The sequence below is a fragment of the Schistocerca nitens genome, chromosome 5 (assembly GCF_023898315.1).
Source record: "Schistocerca nitens isolate TAMUIC-IGC-003100 chromosome 5, iqSchNite1.1, whole genome shotgun sequence".
NCBI lineage: Eukaryota > Metazoa > Arthropoda > Insecta > Orthoptera > Acrididae > Schistocerca > Schistocerca nitens.
In genome coordinates, this window is record NC_064618.1 from 401,365,036 (window position 1) to 401,385,658 (window position 20,623).

Genomic DNA, 20,623 nt, shown 5'->3' on the forward strand with positions numbered 1-20,623 from the left:
CGTGTCACCTGGTGGACACACTGAACAACACAAATAAGACATGCAGGCTTAATTATTTTAAAGTATGCCGGTCAATCAATAGCAGTGCTGCAGAACTGCTGTATTGGTCACGGAATAAGAAGCCAACAGCTGATAAACTAATGACTTTATGGGCGCGTTACGGGTAGAACCCATTACCAGTACGTCATGAACATCTTGCTGATCAGATGTATGAAGACAGCATGTAACAAAGCTGGAAACGCGTCAGATAAAGTCATTAGTTTAGCAGCCGGTGGGCTTCTTATTCCGTAAGCAATATAACTATTGTACAGTACTCCTGTTGATTTGCAATATGGTCACATTCTTCCTGCGTGACTTTATGTCACAATTACAAGATATTCCGGCCAACTGTATACGTGAAAGAAATACCAACTGGTCGTTTTCTAACATTTGCAAATGTGACTCACTCTCTTCCCCGGCCCACCCCTAAGAAAATTGGGTTATTTCATTCCCATAGTATTTTATGTAAATAAATGTAAATGTCGTGTGACTAGGGCCTCCTGCCTGGTAGACCGTTCGCCTGGTGCAAGTCTCTCGATTTGACGCCACTTCGGCGACTTGCGCGTCGATGGGGATGAAATGATGATGATGATTAGGACAACACAACACCCAGTCCCTGAGCGGAGAAAACCTCCGACCCAGCCGAGAATCGAACCCGGGCCCTTAGGATTAAGAGTCTGTCGCGCTGATCACTCAGCTACCGGGGGCGGACTTTAGGTAAATGATTCGCGTATATACGAACTTTGGTTGAAATTGCTACAGGCGTTCCTGAATTACGCTTTTATGTCACCCGTTTTCATCCCCGCCCTCAGCCAAAGGGATGATAGGGATGTCTTGCTGTCACAGTAATTTTTTCCAGTGATACATGTACCAAGAAATTGTTTCAGTCGTTACAGAGATATGCTGATATGTCACTGTCTTTGCAACCCCCACAACCCCAGCCGGCCGCGGTGGCCGTGCGGTTCTGGGCGCTTCAGTCCAGAACCCCACGACTGCTACGGTCGCAGGTTCGAATCCTGCCTCGGGCATGGATGTGTGTGATGTCCTTAGGTTAGTTAGGTTTAAGTAGTTCTAAGTTCTAGGGGACTGATGACCTCAGATGTTAAGTCCCATAGTGGTCAGAGCCATTTTTTGAACCCACAACCCCTCTCCTAAGGGCGCAAATTTATCAGAAGTGTCACGAATGTGCCAAGCAACCACGAAAACGATGGATTCGATACTAATATCGATCGTTATCGTATGTTTTTACATGTCACAATTTCTCGCCTCACATTCACCCCTAGGGGACACTTAATTAAGCAAATAACAGGTCATGTATGTACAAAATGTGATTGAAATTGCTCCAGACGTTCCTGAGTTACTCTGGTATTTCACCCGCTTTTTTCACCCTCACCAAATTGGTCGGTGGTTCTTACTCCCTCAGGAATCTTCGCGGACATGCGCACAACAGCTCACCAAAACTTCATTGTAACCGGATGAATGGAGTAGGAATACAGAGAAGATTAACAAACAAACAAATGGTCACAATATTAGATGCATTAAGCTGGGCAGAGTGGCAATGACCTGCCAGAGAGGAGAGAAATACGAGTGCCTGCGAGCACCGACTGGCAGCAGACACATGCGGAAGCGTCGACCACTTACCGCGCCAAGATAATTCTCTGCAGCGGGTGCCTCTTCCGCTTGTCGGCGCCGGTGTTGGCAACACTGTCGCCGCCAGCGCCGCTGAGCACTTCGCTCACGGACATGGCGTCACTTTCTCTGCGCTCCGAGCTTCCGTCACGCCTACAGCGACGACTGACAGCTGATCCGCTCGCACCGACACCGTCCGTCGGGGTATGCGCTGCGCGAAAGCAAAGCGGAATAGCGAGCCGCGCACCGTTCACGCTCGGCTGGCCAACCGAGCAGACTGTTGAGACTCGCGGCGCATGCGCAGTTGGCCCGGGCGTGGCCGCCCTCGCCGTTTTATACGCTACGGCGGCTGTCGGCGGTTCCCCCTGGCCGCCGCTTTCACTGTCTGTGTTGGGAGACCGCGACAATGGCTCGGCGCGACCCCTGACCCACGCCGCTGCCCCGCTTGTGGGAGGTCACGGACCGCCGCGGAAGCACAAAACCCCGCGGCTCATCTGTGCCGCCATCTCGGCTCCACGTGCGACCCGGTGGCCGCATCTTTGTTTACATGAGATAACGTCTCCTGGCGCGTGTCGAGTCGGCGCCTGGCGGCTGCCTCATTTCAATAACAGAAACGAAGGTCGCCGTTCCCTCGGGGTGCCCTAGGGATTCCCCCAGAGAGGCCACTGGGCCATTGTTCTTCTGACTGTAAACAATTGTGATAACCAAGCATGTTTCAAAAGTACGGGTGTACTATCTGGTCGAAGGATTCGGACACCCCTATGCAAATGTCAGAAGAGAACCACCAGTATAAAAGGAGGCGGACTAGTATTGTGTTATCAGCAAAATGCCTCGGTCAGGAAGGCTTGTTGACTTCTAACGCCGGCCAGGGTGGCCGAGCGGTTCTAGGCGCTACAGTCGCAGGTTCGAATCCTGCCTCGGGCATGGATGTGTGTGATGTCCTTAGGTTAGTTAGGTTTAATAAGTTCTAGGGGACTGATGACCTCAGAAGTTAAGTCGCATAGTGCTCAGCTTAGTTAGGTTTAAGTAGTTCTAAGTTCTAGGGGACTGATGACCTTAGCAGTTAAGTCCCATAGTGCTCTGAGCCATTTGAACCATTTTTTGACTTCTAACGTGGGCTAGTCATTGGGTGTAACAGATCCATCAGAGACATTTCAGTCCTACAATAGCTGCCTATGTCGACTCTTGGTGATGTGACAATCGAATGGAAACGCAAAGGGACAACCACAGCTAAAGACCAAGCAGATCTCGCTTACTCACAGACAAGAACCATTGAGAGTTGCGGAAAGTGGTTGTAAAAAATTGCATGAAATCGGCTGAAGGAATCACTCGTGACTTTCAAAGTCCTATTTTAACAGTCTAGCTAGCACAATGACAGTCCGTAGAGAGTTACAAAAATGGGGTAAAACGGTCGAGAGACTATCTAAAGCCAGACATTTCTGTAGTAAGTACTAAGCGACGCTTGAGGAGGTGTAACGAGCGACGTAATTTGACAATGGATGACTGGAAACAAATGATCTGAAATGATAAATCACGCTGTTTTCTGTGGCAAACCGGTGGAAGACCTTGGGTTTGGCGAATACTTCAAGAACATTACCTTTCGTCATGAGTAGCGCCGGGCAAAGGCCTTGCCGCAGTGGATACACCGGTTCCCGTGAGATCACCGAAGTTCCGTATAGACGATATGGTGATCGGAGGAGATTTTAACTGTACATTATCACCGTCTGATCAGCAGCCACATCACGTCCCGTGTGCGGAATTGGAAATGCTAGTGCGTGACCTCCACCTGATCGACACGTGGCGCCACATCCATGGCCCAGCTCCAGGTTACACCCTTTATACTAGTCATTCATCAAGTCGGTTAGACGGGATTTACGTCACAGGCACCCTTTCGACGGCGAAGAGAGGAGCAGAGCTCTGGCCCACTGCATTCACCGACCACACAGCCTATATTTGTACCATTGCCCTCCAACCTGCACGTTTGTGGCGCAGTAGGCCCCTCTGGAAACTGAACATCGCCCATCTGGACGAGCCGGCATGTAAAGGTACTATCGAAGAGTCGTGGAACGCGTCCTTACAGCGTCGTGGTCGTAACCGATCGACCCTCAGTTGGTGGATTGAATGTGCGAAGCCTGCTCTTAGGCGCACCTTCATGGCTTACGGCCGGGAAGCGGCGGCATGGAGGAGGAGCACAGAAAACTTTTATTACACCGTCCTACGGGAATGTCTTGCTATGGAGCCCTCACCTGACAGGCAGATCATAGTCAATCGCGCGAAAGCGCGGCTCGTCTCCTTAGCACGCCATCATTTACAGGGCGCTGTTATACGGTCGCGTGCTCCAGACATGATAGAATCAGAAAGACCATCTATGCATCACGTGCACCTAGAACGCAGAAGGCGCCGTAGGGCACTGGTAACCGACATGATAACGGACGACGGACGACACGTGGCAGAACAAGCAGATATAGCAGAAGCCTTCTATGGGCATCACGCTCAACTTTATTCAGCAGTGGTCCCTGATATGACGACGGTAGACGCCGTTTCAGCTATGTCCATGGTACAGTTCCACCAGACATGGTACCGACTGTACTGGGAGAAGTGACAGAAGAGGAAGTGCTCGACGCCATTGGTAAAGGTGCTCCCCATAAAGCACCAGGAATCGATGGATTACCATTAGAGATCTATCAAGCATTTAAACAACTATTGGTACCGTGTTGGGTTGAAATTTGTCAGGAATTGATGTCCCCGGGTATACCGTTGCCTGCACCGTTCTTGGAAGGTCTGATTGTCCCCATCCATAAGCCGAAGGGACGGAATCCTGTCCGCGATTATCGCCCCTTAACGTTATTGAACAGCGACTTCAAGATCTTTTCGAGGCTGCTATCAGAACGTATTCGCGGCACATTATTGCACGTCCTGTCCAGCGATCAGACGTCTTTGGGAGGACCCAACAACATCAGATCTGCGTTATGTCGTTACAGAGATCTCATCTCCCTTGCACGGGTGAGACATTTGCCGGCAGCCCTGGCGTCTACGACTTTAGCCAGGCTTTTGACCGTGTGGGCCACACTTTCCTCACGGCCGTTCTACGGCGCATGGGATACCCCGACCCCTTTATCACCGTGTTGACACGCCTTCTGCATGGGGCTACTTCTCGAGTTCTTGTTAATGGAAGACTGACGGCACCCATGCCTATCCGCCGATCAGTACGACAGGGATGTCCACTCTCAACATTGTTATTTGCATTGGTCTTTGAACCCTTGTTGTGTGGTCTCCGAGACAGGCTCACTGGGATACAGTTCGGCGGCTCCATCTATCGCTGCACCGCATATGCGGATGATTTGATGATCGTCATACGTGGAGCTGACGATATGGCCGCGGCTTTGGACTGGATTGCAACCTACGGTACAGCTTCTGGTAGCCAAATCAACGTTGACAAGTCTGTCGCCTTGAGCATCGGGATTGGCCTACCGCAGGAACACATTGCCCCCTTACGCTTCAGTGATACTGTCCGCTGGCCGGCCGCGGTGGTCTAGCGGTTCTGGCGCTGCAGTCCGGAACCGCGGGACTGCTACGGTCGCAGGTTCGAATCCTGCCTCGGGCATGGGTGTGTGTGATGTCCTTAGGTTAGTTAGGTTTAAGTAGTTCTAAGTTCTAGGGGACTTATGACCTAAGATGTTGAGTCCCATAGTGCTCAGAGCCAATTGAACCAAAGCCAATACTGTCCGCTACTTAGGCTTAGATTTCATGAACGACATGCGACGCGCGACGACGCTCAATTATCGGCGCCTTCGTAACCAAATTAGGGTCGGAATTGCAAATCAGCGCTTGCGATCCCTCAACATCGTTCAGCGGGCGTATTATGCCAATGTATACCTTGCGTCCCGCATACCGTATGTCGACCAAACGCTACCCATTCCGAACCCTCTGGCTCGTAGCATTATGGCAGCGCTGGGATACTTCGTCACCGCTGGTATGTTACTGAAGATCAGATACGTATCTCTTACCCTCCCCAAGGAAAAAGGTGATCTCGGCCTAGTTAACGTCCATGATAGGGCCATTGCCCTCTATGTTAGCTCACATTTATGTCTGCTGCGCCGTTGTCCTATGAGCCTCACGAGTTTGCTTCTGACGGCGCTACGACCTGCTTCACTAAGAGCGCCGGTGCCACTACAGGACATCCCAGCGCCTCTCTTTTATATGGGACGTTTCTATTTAGAACAAAGTTATTGCAGTGTAGCGCTCACGACACCACAAATGGCCACAACTCGACGCCTATATCATGACATGCTGCAACGCCTCCCCCTAAATGTGGTCGAACTAAAATATCCTGACGTACGGTGGCGCGTGGTGTGGAAGACTGTACACGATGCCATGTTTGATTCCGATGCCGTTTCCCAATGGTACGTAGTCGTTAATGGGAAGCTGGCGACGCAAGAACGTCTCTACAATATCAACATGGCAGAATCTCCCAATTGTGTGGGTTGTAATACGGTAGATTCTGACGAGCACCGCCTCAGCTGTGGAGAGGCGGAACCGGTTTGGCACCTAGTGCGGCAGATGCTGGCTTATCTCTTGCGAGTTAGGCCGGAGCATATATCTGCACGCATGTTATTGTTTCCGGATGAGACATTTTACCCCAAGACTCGAACCAACTCCGTCACCTGGATACGTGGACATGCGGTCCATTACCTTTGTCGTGACGGACACAAGAATTTACTTGACTTCTGGCTCTATTTGCAAGAAAGACATCATGCTATTTCCGGGCATACCAGATATAGACAATGCTTCGCAAACTACCTATGGAGTGCCTTTCACAGCCCGCCGTTAAAGCTGGAATGTTCCAGGCAGTGGTAGATGAGGGCAGAACGAACTGCAAACGATCATATATTGAACAATCTTTATCAGTGGGCGCAGTCGCTGAGAAGCCTAACTACGAAGTGGTAGCTTTATTTTCATGTTATTTCTGTTTACTATCTTCGATGGTGTCTTCATTCAGTTTTAGTTTTCCAGGCTTGATTAACTATGACTGTTCGCACATTGATATCTATATAAATAAAAAAATAAATAAAAAAATTAAAAAAAGTAGTCGCATGTTCGCGTCAACTGCTTTTTTTTACCACATATCGGTCTAAAGTTACGAGAAAAAAAAAGTTAAGCGCTGTCAGACGTGGTCGGTACTTGGATGGGTGACCATCCAGGCTGCCTTGCGCTGTTGCCATTTTTTGATCAGCCTCGTGATGCCAATTGGGGAGCTAATCGACCGAATAGTAGCGGCTTCGGCCAAGAAAACCATCATAACGATTGGGAGAGCGGTGTGCTGACCCCACGCCCCTCCTATCCACATCCTCCACCAAGGATGACACGGCGGTCGGATGGTCCCGGTAGGCCACTCGTGGCCTAAAGCCGGAGTGCATGAGTAGTGCCAACAGTGAAGGAAGAGGAGGTGGTGTTATGACTTGGGGGTGTGGTTCTCTTATTGCACTTCAGGAAGTATGAATGCGAAAGGATATGAACACATTTTACAGAATTGGGTACTGCGTCTAGTAGAGGAAGAGTTCCGAGACTGTGATTGTTTGTATCAGCAGCACAATACACCATGTCATAAAGTAGCTTGTGTGAGGCAATGGTTTGTGACCAATGAAATTCCTGAACCCAATGTAACAGCTTTGGGATGAATTATAATACAGAATTACTTCGAGACCCCAGCGTCCAACTTCACTACCGTCTCAAATTTCAGCGATTGGGGCAGAATTGGCTGCCATTCGTCCACAAACATGCAAAAAACGTCACTGAAAGTTTCCTCATCAGAGTTCATGTCGTCATAAAAGACGGAGGGTGAACAAACCCCATATTAATGTCTGCTAATATGTGTACAGATCCTTTTTATCAGACAGTCTATCTTCCAGATCAAAATAGTATTGTTGTTACCTGGCAGTGCAAACAAGGAAAGTTATCTACCAATACCCAGTCAGAACATTCGCATCATGCTGCTGTTGGTATCCATTATGTAATCAGCTTGATAGGGCGCTTCGTGGTGAACAAATGTGGACCCGCTACTCAGTTACCTGCACTGGCATCAGTGCGTTGAATCAGTGCCTGAGATGTTCTAGACTAGAGTGATATAAAGACTCACTGCCGAAAGAGGAAACTCTGCTTCTCTTGATCATTGTGCAAGCTGGTCGCGTTTATGAAAGATTCTGAGATTCAGAAGCACTAACGCTCTTCCAAAATTTAGCGCTTGCCAAAATGAAAGACGGGTTGATGACATTAGAAAACATGCGGGAGTAAATGGGCGCATGAAGACTGTGATGGATGGAGTCTGAAGAATGTGTTCATACAGCGGCGGATGTCAAATTTGTGGTAATAATCATGAGAATGATGGTGGTGATAATGATGGTGTTGATTATGGTAAGTAATACGTGATGAACGTGTTTAGAAATAGATGGGTGGCAACACTGAAATGTTGGCTATTCTAGATGACAAGCCAGAGTCCAGTAACTTTATTGAAAGAGGAGAAGTAAGGGATCGTCAGAAGGGAGAAGATGTTGATCAGGCTTACAGCAGTTTAAAGATGATGTACGAATTATAGAATGAAGAACGTGGTGCCAAGGGCAGCGGCATTCGAGCTGTAATGCCACCATCCAAACACGGCTCGTCCCTTGTGGGATCACGGTCCAGTGTGTTTGAGAGAGGCCACTAACAAAGAAAGAAATTGCAGGTAGGTAAGATCTAGTACACATCATTGCAGATTACGGACAAATTTGTAATGACTGACTCACTGGTGAACCAGTTAACGAATGGTCAATTTTATTTCGGAGTTCTCAAAACATTAAATGGAAATTTGCCCCTGATTAAGTATTCAGATATAAGAGAGACCATAACAGAGAGGTTCCTGACATACTGAGCAACAGTCTTCTGGAATCTAAATTCGGATGCAATCATTGTGAGAGTATTTGTTTATTTACTCAATATGGCGGCAAATGTTAAATTCATACAAAAATTCAAACGGCTCATTTTCTTCCTAGAGGAGGCACACTGCTACAAAAACGACTGTTTCGATGCACTGGAGTCAATCTAGGACGGGAAGCCTCTGCAGACAAAAGACCTTGTCCGTTCCCTAAGTCCCAATAGGCAACCATTGACCACTGTCCCTTCCAGCAGTTGGTACTAGCCCTTTTTCTTAAGCTTGGAAGCTCACCGGCGTGCAGACTTTCTGAAGTCTAAATCGTGAGACCTCTGTTTCCGTGGACCAGTTTACCATCTTCTCTTCGAACCAACGGTTGCTGCAAGACAACTCAGATTTGCATGCGATAGACTGTAGCCACTCGGCACTTGCCGCCGTGCCAGATGAAAGTTTGCCTGCCCATTACCTTGAGCAAAAGATAGATATGTCGATAGCCCATACTCTGGTAAGTCAAAACATTATGGCCACTGCCTACGTGACGTTTGATGCCGTTTGGTGGCGTTGCGGGCAAGTGACGCTGTAACAAAAGTGTGTAAGCGGAGCAGACACGGACGAGGGATGACCCTAGAGAATATATGGGCTGCCAATGGGGAAATCCTTGAGATAAGCGACTTTGGCAAAGGGCAGATTATTATTACGCAGAGCGTGTCAACGAGTGTCCCGAAAACAGCTAAGTTGGTCGAATGTTCACGTGTTACTGTCGTGAGTATATACGGAAAGAGGTAGAAGAACAGTGAAACTACCATTAGGTGCTAAATGGCTGGACGTCAACGACTCTTCACAGAACGTGGGGTTCGGAGGCTTCTGTGATCTCTGAAGTAGGACATATGATGATCTGTGACATCTCTGCCGAAAGAGTGCAGTGCTGGTGTACGAACAAGTGCCTTGGAGTTCACCGTCCATCGTACATTGTTGAACACGGAGCTCGACAGCAGACCACGCCTGCGTGTTCACATGTTGACCCAGCGACATCGTCAATTACGATTGCAGTGGGCTCGGGACCATCGTGATTAGACCGTCGATCAATGGAAACGCATCCGATCTTCGAGTGAATCACATTTTTGGTACGCTAGGTCGATGGTCGTCTCCACAAACGCCGTCATTGAGGTGAACGGCGGCTCGAAACGTGCAGCGCGCCACGGACGCAAGCTGGTGGGAGCAGTATTTTGCTATGGGAGACATCCTCCTGCGTTTGCATGGGGCATGTGGTAGTAATCGAAGGCACACTGACAGCTGCGAACCGCCTGCATCCCTTCATGCTTGATGTCTTCCCCGACGGCGACGTCATATTTCAGCAGTATAATCGTCCGTGTCTCAGAGACAGAACGGTGCTACAGTGGTTTGAGGAGCGTTATAGTGAACTCGCGTTGAAGTCTCGGTGAACAACGTCGCCTGATGTAAATCCAATGCAAGCCATCTGGGTCGCTACCGTGCGTCATCACCACGTACGCAAATCAGCGCTCTGTTATTTACGCGAGTGACATGACCTGTGCGTAGACATCTAATGCCACATACCTCCACAAACCTACTAACAAACTTTCGGATACCTGATACGCAGAATCAGTGATATATTTCGTTCCAAAGACAGACAAACAAGCTATTCATCATTGTTGGTACCATCGATCTTGCATTTAGCAGTGTCTGAAACTGAAAATGTGATTTCACAATAAAGAAAACTGAATGCGAGCACTCTTCAGTCATAATCTTGCCAATGTATTAGTTAGTGTTATTTGCAGCGCAACCATCACTGAATGTTTCGAAGTACCTGCGAATCTGAATCTCCGATGCCTTATCTTACATTTGTGACATGTAGTAATTTTGTCTTCAGATTCCTCGTGAAGTACTTTAGTTTATCAAAGGATTTTACATCACTTTATAAATCAGTACCTGATGACTATAACTTAATGAACCACCGATTAGGACTAATTTGGTTGAAAAATGTTTATGTCTATGGTGTAAGGAATCACAGTTTCGGTAGCAAAAAAAATGGCTCTGAGCACTATGGGACTTAACATCTATGGTCATCAGTCCCCTAGAACTTAGAACTACTTAAACCTAACTAACCTAAGGACATCACACAACACCCAGCCATCACGAGGCAGAGAAAATCCCTGACCCCGCCGGGAATCGAACCCGGGAACCCGGGCGTGGGAAGCGAGAACGCTACCGCACGAGCACGAGCTTTCGGTAGCATGAATCATAGTTACAGCTATGCAGATCGTTTGCAAATCTGTGGATAATCAGCTTCCTTTCGGTCTAGATCATCTCTTCTCTGTTCTGAATATGTTTCCGAAGTTTTCCTACTACTGCTGACGTGGTAGAACAGGCTGTTTTTCCTCATTCGTATTGCTTCATAGTGACTGAAATGAGGGCACTAACGCCAAAATGCGATCAATCGGGAGCTCGTTACACAAATCAGTTCTTCAAAGACAATGCAGCCAGAATCTGACACTTTGTTCTAAAAAAAAAAAAAAAGCTGGTCGCCTTGAGTGAATTTCTCGAACTTATCCCCTCTAAATGTTCACCGAAAGTAAGCCTGAAAGGCCGGAAAAGTTGCTTGAGCAACATCCTTTCCGATATGTGGGTCAATACTGGTTGCAGCAGTTACTCCGTTCGTTCGTCCGTGTTTCAGAGAGAGCTCCTTTCCCGAAAATACGCCTTCCGTATTTTTCGTTACTTTTAGCTTATGATACTTAACTGTTATTCCTTTATCGACTTATTGTTCACAGTATGGTTTTCTTAGGGCTGTGAAACAATCATAATAAAAATTACTCTTTAATGTAAATAATATTTTATTCAGTTCAGCTCTAGTATTATATGTTAGAGCTTCGTATCCTCGAGTGTCAGTCCTGTGAAACATTTGTCATTCTACTGCATGCCTTTCTGATATCAATGTTCCGCTCATCCGAAGTGACGTATGGAATTTCTAAACAAAAAATATTCAAATGTGTGTGAATTCCAAAGGGACTAAACTGCTGAAGTCATCGGTCCCTAGACGTACACACTACTTAAAGTAACTAATACTAAGAACAATACACACACCCATACCCGAGAGAGGACTTGAACCTCCGGCGGGAGGTTGTTTCTAAACAAAAAATAAGGAAGTGTTTAATCATTAAAGGTAGGAAGTTGCTCCAATGATGGAAAGCTCTTGGAGTTTCTCATATGTCGCATTTAAAGTCGAATCTCTTATAGAAAGTCACTTCAAACACCACAATGTTGTTCGAAATTTCTTTTCAGACAGCTTGCGTTAAGTCAGAGAACGAAATATTAAATATTTTCCTGTTTGGTGCTGCACAATGGTTTTATTAGTTTATTCTGTACATAAACGACGAATCTCGTTTCGGCAGTTTACTATTTTCAACTTATCCTGGAATAAGCAATGTACAGTTTATTTCGAATAAAATTATAAAATATAAGTTAGATGACTTACGTATCTTTCTGTAGATAATTACCTTTTTGTGCGACATAATACAGTTTTGGAGTGTCTGTTGAGATTGTGTCGTAGTTTCCGTGCAGTTTACGATTGTTAGAAATTTATGGATTCCATACACTTATTTTATTTGCACTTATGTTAGTTTGATAGCACAATCCACTCCACTGACACATATATGTTTAATATGAATTTACATTTCACATTCTTGGAACTTCAGCTATAATAGTTACATACAAAGATCGTATTATTCTATGCTTTCATGTACCGTGCAGAGATATTATTTTGTCTTGAGAGTTCAACAGTTTTTATCTACTTTGTGGCATCGTGAGCAGAAAAAAATTTTCCTTTGTCTTTTAGAAAGTCACTAAAGTGTTCTAAATATTATTTGTGCTTTAGTTCGTTTGTTCGTTAAAATTTTGTCTGGAATCGCGTCTGTATGGATATAAATTTCAAGTTCTTCCAGATTATTCACTACGGTTCCTTTAGGTACCCGATGTAGAATTTTCATTGCATTTTCTATTTATTCCACTTAGCGTTTATGGTCGCGTAAGTGTATGTAAAATGCGGACTGATTACTTTCACAATTTCGCGTGTGTTGTTTAAATTTAACTCAGAAATTCCTATCTGCGTGCCCAATGAAAGACTGATTATAATGATCGCACGATATTTTATAAACTCCTGTGTTCTGGAAAACTGGGAATTTCCTTTTTCCTGATTGTATTTTCGTTTCTAAAGCAGTGTTACTGGTATAGAACGCCATTTGCACATTCGTCCATTTAAATATTTTATTGAGTTTTCTAGGAATTTGGCCTATTTTTACACAAGTACGTTTTTCGTGATTTTTCTTCTCTCATCAGCGTTATTTCTGTATTTATGTTTCGTGCTTTTTCTTCTGTGCATTGATCATAAAGTCTCGTTACTACTGCTGGCTTAAAAGCATTCTGTTGTGATATGTATAGTAATGTTTCAATTTCCTTCTGTGTTGCATCAGTGTCAGGTGGTAAGTTCGTGATTCGGTTGATAATTGCTTTAAAGAATGCAAGTTTATGTAATTTTGGATTACACGAATGATTGTCAATAACAGTGTCTGTCGCGGCAGGTTTCCTATATACCCTACCTACGGCAGTAGTTATTATTGAGTATTTCGGGGTCCAGAAAGTCAACTGACTCGTTTTGTACAGCTCCTATTGTGAAAATTATTTTAGGGTGTTTAATTTTTGGTGGTTCATTTCTATGTCATTTCTATTAAAATTTACAAGCAATAGGGTGCCGCTTAGTTATCTGTCGTAATATATAATTTTTTTTAATGGGCCAGTTTGAACTGCAAAATTTTTCTTCTAGTGTGTTAATACATAGAGCATCAATTTTGTCTGCTATGCAATTGCCCATTGCCACTCAGTCTAATTGTTTGAAAATTTTGTTCTCAAATTCGAAATAGTTTTGTGATAGGGTGAGTTCCAGTAATTCAATTACTCCATGTGCTTGACTTGTAGATACTTTCCCATGGCTTGTAAGGTTATTATCTCAGATCCGATATTCAGCAAATAAATGAAAGTAAAAGACTTAGTGCTCCATACAGAACGTTAAGAGCAAACAGCTGCTAAGTATCACGTTTTGGTTCACTTTTAGCGAGTCTTACGCAATGCAGTGACTGCTGCATGTGCGGTATCAGTGAGCGGGCACAACTTTGGAAATCGGGCAAGGGGACAGGAAATTTTCGAAATAAGAGCGACGAGCGCCGAAACTGGATTTGCGAATTATTGGAGCGTGCGTTCTACAGTCTATAATCGAGCCACGCTCTGGTAAACCCCGCCGGAACAGCGAGAGGAAATGTTTCGGTTGGTTTGACAACTAGGCGGCTGTTTGGGGACCTGTTGAGAACCGTACTACGCCTTACTTGGAGAGCTGACTGTGCTGGGCGATTGGCAGATACATTCAAATCTCGAAATGAGTCAATAATTAGATAAATGAACATCAAGCTCTATATGCTACAGGACATTTTATGACTGTGCAGTGCTTGTGCAACGCAGTATTTACGTAGATGACTGCAGTAGTGAAACGGAGACATAGAATCAAAACCACACCCTACTCCTCATAAATAGCATCAGGGGAGCCATTTGCCTTAACGTCACCATTTGAAGGACAGACCGACTTCATTAAATAATTAGACGAAGCGTTGCGAAACGTTTGATATCCAGCCCAGCACTCGATCTTACACTGTGTTGACCACAAGCTGGAGGACACCACCCTTCACCACTGTTGCTGGCTAAATACTGACGATGAAAATTAATTCACCGAAACCAGGAGTCGAATAGGCTGCCACCGGAACAGGCACGGCTGCACCAGTGCGTTTTAGTGACGTTGTTTGTGGAAGCGATTTCTGTTAGAATACAGCAGTTAAGAAACTTCGCTTCTCAGTTAAGCGATATTAATAGAATTTCTTGAAGTGAAAAGTTGGCCCACGATGGAGTGACTGATTACCGGCTGCCAGAAGGCTGCCATCGACAACGGACTCTTTGGCACTGTGAGGGACGAACTAAAACGATCTGAAAATGCGAAAATAAAAATACGGGAGGCGGTTGCTCATCTTTCAGCCTATGACAGGTCGTGTCACTGATTAGTTTTTCTGCATTTCATTTTATTTCAGTTACATATTTCCTCTGGACGTATTGTTTTAATCTATACTCCACCTAAACCGGTTGGGTTACCACGTGCAAGGGGAAGGATATATTTCCCACGCTGTTGTACACCTGATGCCACATGTAATACACAAGCTATTCAGAAATGGCGTTAAATCAGTGTATAGGATGTATCTATATTTCATACTGGTACTATCGAATTTATACAAATATATGACGCATAGTCGATATATCGACAATGTCACCGAATTTTTCCGTTTTTTATGTCGAGCATTCATAATTCCACTTTCTATATGCGGTATTTCTACTGCGTAATGGATGTAAATAACCATTATTTTTCACTCGTCTTTTTAAATTTTGTTTTTGTCTCTGTCTTCATCATGACGACTTTTTGATGGAGCTGTCCGCTCTTTTCTGTCCTGTTCTAATGTCGTCATTGAAAGCAAACTCTCATACAATAAATTTTCCCACAGCATTACTCTCCATTATCAAATTAACAATACCTTGACACCTCTAGATATCTTCTGTCAACCTGTTCTTCAATGTAACCAAGTTTTGCGAACTATTTTCTCTTTATCTGTGTTAATATAAGGATAGCGTAACTGATCAGATCTATAGATTTTATTGAATTTGGGAACAATAAAAATAGCAAAATATATTTTCTGTAAAAGTTAAATAAATTTCTTGAAAAAGAAACATATATAAATCAATTATGAAAGATCTCTATTAAAAGAATTTTTATCGTAACACCCTTTTCGATATAAAACGCTATATCGATGTTTTAGAAATTTTTGCTCCCTCTAGCTGTAGCTATTGTGTGTGGAGGGTATTCTCCGTATCACAAATCGCGGAATGTAAAATGCGTCGAATGACAGTAAATGTACAATATGTTGCTATTTTTTCCACACTAAATGGACGCTCTTTATTTCTATGAAGGCTCCTGGACATCTCAAATTCGACTGTGCTAGTGCTGATGACAGCACGGACCGCATCAGTCGAGTGAAAAATGGAGGTGTTTTGACAAAAGTGTCGTATATCACTACAGAAGGTAGTACTGGTTCAAACTGGAAGAAAACTTACTGTAATGATATGTCCAGAAACCAGTATCTACTAACGTCTGGGCCAGTCTGTCTTCTCATTCCCAACAGTCTGCTACGTAGAAGTACACACAGCAGGCAATCCTGCCTGTAGTTACCATGCATCCTGACAAATCCTTCAGCCCTTCTTCGCAGTGAATGGCTCCATTCGGATTGTGGAACATGCATTGATTACACACGCCAGTAACATCTGGACATTGTCGATGGGTTGGGCATACATCAAAGCCTTTATATGTTCCCATGGCCAGAGATGCAACGGATTCGGGTCCGATGAACGGGGAGTCATTCTACTGGACCTTTCGACTAATCCATTGCTCATGAAACATTGCCGTGAGGAATTATCGCACGATCCGTAAAAAACGGGGTGGTGCACCGTCGTGCATAAACTGCATGCATTTTCTTTCTGCAAGGGTAACGTTCTTCAATAGAGCTGGCAATTTATCGCTCAGAAATCGGTAATATACGGGACCTGTTAATCTCTTTGTTCAAGTTGCGGTCCTACGACACTGTCGCCGACATTCACTATCCATACACTGATACTGAAGCGATTCTGATGCGACACCTCCACGACTGTTCTCGGATTTGCACCTGGCCGCACGAGCCTGTTGTGAATCCTGCTCCATCTGTACGTAAAATACAAGCTGTGACCTGCGAATCTTCAACCGCCCATACCAGAACAGTATTGGTTTGCGGACATGTCAGTATTGGAAATTTTTCTTCTACATTGGACAAACCAATTAACGCCTCAGGATTTGGAAGCCCCGTAATCGTCCCACATCGCAACGCAAGAGTTGGAAATTAGGTTCGAAGTTACCGACAACATTCCTCTGTAATTGTGCATAAATGTGGCGCCCTTGCGACGTTACCCAAGCGCTCTGTGACGCTTCAAACGGCGAGGTGTCGACACATGCTACAAAAAGACCACAGCTCAGAACTTCATGTGAGGTATAAGGTGGGTTAATTAGGTCACATTGCCACCAAGTTTCACCACAGTTCTGTCCAACGTCACAGCGGTCGTATCACACGGTGGAAAGGTCGTCACATCCTCTCCTACTGTCATTTCACATTTTCTTTTGATGCCTCTGTGATGAATGTCGGAACCGCGATGCCGAGCGATGAAATGACAGTTTTATTTTTCTGTGGGCCAACAGCCTAGCCGCAGTGGTAACATCGGTTCCCGTCAGATCACCGACGTTAAGCGCTATCGGGCTTGGCTAGCACTTGGATGGGTGACCGTCCGGTCTGTCGAGCGCTTTTGGCAAGCAGGGTGCACTCAACACTTGTAAGACAAATTGAGGAGCTACTTGACTGAAAAGTAGCGGCTCCGGTCACGAAAATCGACAATGGTCAGGAGGGTGGTGTGCTGACTACATCCACCTCCATATCCGCTCCATAGACGCCTGTGGGTTGAGGATGACACGGCGGTCGGTCAGTGCCCTTTGACCTTCGAGGCCTGTTCGGGTGGAGTATAGTATTCTTTTGTGGGTGGGCGTGGTAAACATTGCACACACACCACGCTCAGTGTCGACACTAACAGGCCTCACAGGGTGGCATAAAGGGCGTCAGTGAAAATACATCTTGCGCTGTGGCGTTGATTCTAACACATTTCGCTGTCGAAAGCGACACTTTTCAATGCAGTGAGCAACAGGACATCATTCTCCACAATACTTGACACTGCTGAAATCCTCTGGTCGATATAACCCTTCTCTAAGGACATCTTGGTCGTACTATCCCACTGAACGTGGTTCGCCCCTTTAGAGTGTAGTGCCATCACCGCGTTTCCTTTTGAACTTAGGATAAAACCACTAGGGATGTTTCAAAACGATACAAAAAAATCTGAACGTGATCGGAAGCAGAAGCAGCAAACGGTGTTTATGCTTTTTCAGACCTTCTGTTCCACAACTTGCTATAGCGTGCATACAGGGGAGTGCGACATTGGCACATGAGTGAATAAAACGGTAAAGGATCCTCTAAGAACACAGCAACCCCCCCTCCCCCCCCCCCCCACCTCAGTTCGCAAACAATCTTGGTGCCACCCACGCACTAATGCGCAGTTTATGAAAATGTACCTGTGCAGAGACAGCCAGTGACTGAGTAGTAGGAACCGGAACCGGCGTGACGGCGTCCCTTCCACAACCTTTAGAATTCGCATGCGGTATATTTTTGAAGTGCTTAACATACGTGCTGTAAATGCATGGTCGAACTGGTTGGGGGGAGGGGGGGTGGTCTCAGAGGGAACGCTTGCCGTTTTGTTGTTATATGTGTCAATGTCACATCCCTTGTAATCACGCCACACGAGGGCCCGAAAAAGGAAAGCCAAAAGAGCGTAAACACCGTTTGCTGCTCCGGATCACGTTCAGATTTCATCGAATAGTTTTCATGAGTCCCCAGTGGCTGCACTCTGTATATCAGAACAGCTCACACTAGTACATTCGAAAGGTGTGCGACCGCGTTCAGTTGGCTTGCAACCCCACGATGTTCTTAGAGAAGGGTTGTATCGTCCGGAGTGTGTCAGCAGCGTCATAGTTTGTGAAGTGTCATTGTGTTGCTCATCGCGTTGCGAACTGTAGCTTTCGACCGCCAAATGCATAAGAGTCAAACTCCAAAGTGAAGGGGTGGATTGACTGACGTCCTGTATGACATCGTCTGAGGCCTTTTTCTGTCGATTCTGAGCGGTGATGGGTCTGCATAGCTTTCCTCGGCCACCCATATGAAACCAGCGTGATATGAACACTGGGTATCGCGGTTCAGACCTCCACCGCAGAGGTGTCGAAAGAAGGTGTGCATTGTGAGCAAGGTAGGGTTTGACGACCTTCCCAACATGAAACACGTCAAATGTTGGGGATGGATTGAATTGTAGTGCAATTTTGTGCCAATTTGACATCATTAATTCGCTTTACACCTCTCATGAACTTCTAAGAGCCGACCTTTCTTTCGCATGTGTCGGCACCTTGTTGTCTGAAGTGTTACCGAGTCCGTGGGTGAGTCGTACGGCGCCACACTTTGGCACCATTACAGAGGAAGGTTGTTGGCACCTTTGAGTCAGACTTCATACTTCTGCCGGCCGGAGTGGCCGAGCGTTTCTAGGCGCTTCAGTCTGGAACCGCGCGGCTGCTACGGTCGCAGGTTCGAATCCTGCCTCGGGCATGGATGTGTGTGGTGTCCTTAGGTTAGTTAGGGTTAATTAGTTCTAAGTTCTAGGGGACTGATGACCTCAGATGTTAAGTTCCATAGTGCTCAGAGCCATTTGAACCATTTTTTTTCATACTTCTGCGTCGCATTGGGAGACGATTCTCAAAAAGGTGATGCTTTAATTATTTTGCTCGTGGTAGTTTTGACGAATACTAGCTTCCGGAGGGACGTGTGACACTGTGTATTCCGACTGTCGGGATGAGCTCCGTAATTGTAAAGTGAGGTTTATGCTCCATTGGACGGCTAGCACAGCGACGAAGGGGTGTGAGACAAAGTGCCCTGTGCGGACCAGGAAGACAGCGGACCGCCCGCAGAGTTGGCGAGTGCAGCGGCCGGCGTGCGCTGCCGGCCTATGCGGGCGGCCGCAGGCGCAGGAGTCCTGGCAAGGTCGCGCACCGGCCCCTGAGGCGGCGGGAGCGGGAGCGGCCGACGACCTGGTGGCCCGCAGCCAGCGCCAGGGCGGTGGCCGTCGCCCTTGGCGAGGGACCGGTGGAGAGGAGGGGGGGGGGGGGGGGGCAGGAACAAACTCCAGTGAGCCTAGGGGTTTCACGTTGTAACAGGAACACTCTGGCAGCTACACCTTCTTGATAATGCAGCAAGCGAACACCTACACATATCTCTTGCAATTCTTTACCTTTCCAAAACGGGGACCTCACGAACATCTGACATCATTTGTCTACTCGTTATGTGTTACTAACCTGTGTTGGGGCAAACATCTGTGTTCTTTCTTAACTTGATAGAGAAATGTTTGTTTCTAGGAGGCAGCTGACAGTTCAGAATAGACATATAGTGAATTGTGAAAGGTCTTCGTGGTAACAACAAAGAAATTCCTTGAAAAATGATGTCTCAGGAAAATGTATGTACTATTGAAAATATAGCTCTCATATAACTGTAGGCAGGTGCCAAACAGATTGTAAATCGAGAACATAGTGCTACGGAAAACAATCTCCGTCAACAGATGACGTTTGCAACCGTACAGAGTAATTTGGCTATCAAAGAGCGCAACCACTTGGGAAGGGTACAAAGAATATATCAGTTCTGTGCTGTATGATCTTGAGATCGAAAGAAAGTGCAAAATGGCTAAGCAGGCATGGCTAGAGAACATATGTAAGGATGTAGAGGCTTATCTCACTAGGGCTAAGATAGATACTGCCTACAGGAAAATTAAAGAGATCTTTGGAGAAAAGAGAACCACTTGTGTGAATATCAAGGGCTCAGATGGTAACCTAGTTCTAAGCAAAGAAGGGAAAGCAGAATGGTAGAAGCAGTATATTGAGGGGCTATACTAGGGCGATGTACTTGAGGACAATATTATGGAAATGGAAGAGGATGTAGATGAAGATGAAATGGGAGATACGATACTGCGTGAAGAGTTTGACAGAGCACTGAAAGACCTGAGTCGAAACAAGGCCCCGGGAGCAGACAACATTCCATTAGAACTACTGACGGCCTTGGGAGAAAAAAATGGTTCAAATGGCTCTGAGCACTATGGGACTCAACTGCTGAGGTCATAAGTCCCCTAGAACTTAGAACTAGTTAAACCTAACTAACCTAAGGACAACACACACATCCATGCCCGAGGCAGGATTCTAACCTGCGACCGTAGCGGTCGCGCGGTCCCAGA

General features: G+C 46.0%; 1 protein-coding gene across 3 annotated transcripts in view; it reads right to left on the reverse strand.

The window, feature by feature from the left end:
- The window catches only part of LOC126259776 (nocturnin), a 419,155-nt gene that overhangs the window by 171,152 nt on the left and 227,380 nt on the right, over positions 1-20,623 (reverse strand). Inside the window, exon 1 of one of the 3 annotated variants that reach the window (XM_049956782.1) lies at positions 1,681-1,954. The exons of the other annotated variants lie outside the window; for them this stretch is intronic. Within the exon in view, the coding sequence (XP_049812739.1) occupies positions 1,681-1,784 (104 nt within the window). The 5' untranslated portion in view covers positions 1,785-1,954. Of the gene's footprint in view, positions 1-1,680; positions 1,955-20,623 lie in introns of those variants that run through there. 3 annotated transcript variants of the gene reach the window in all.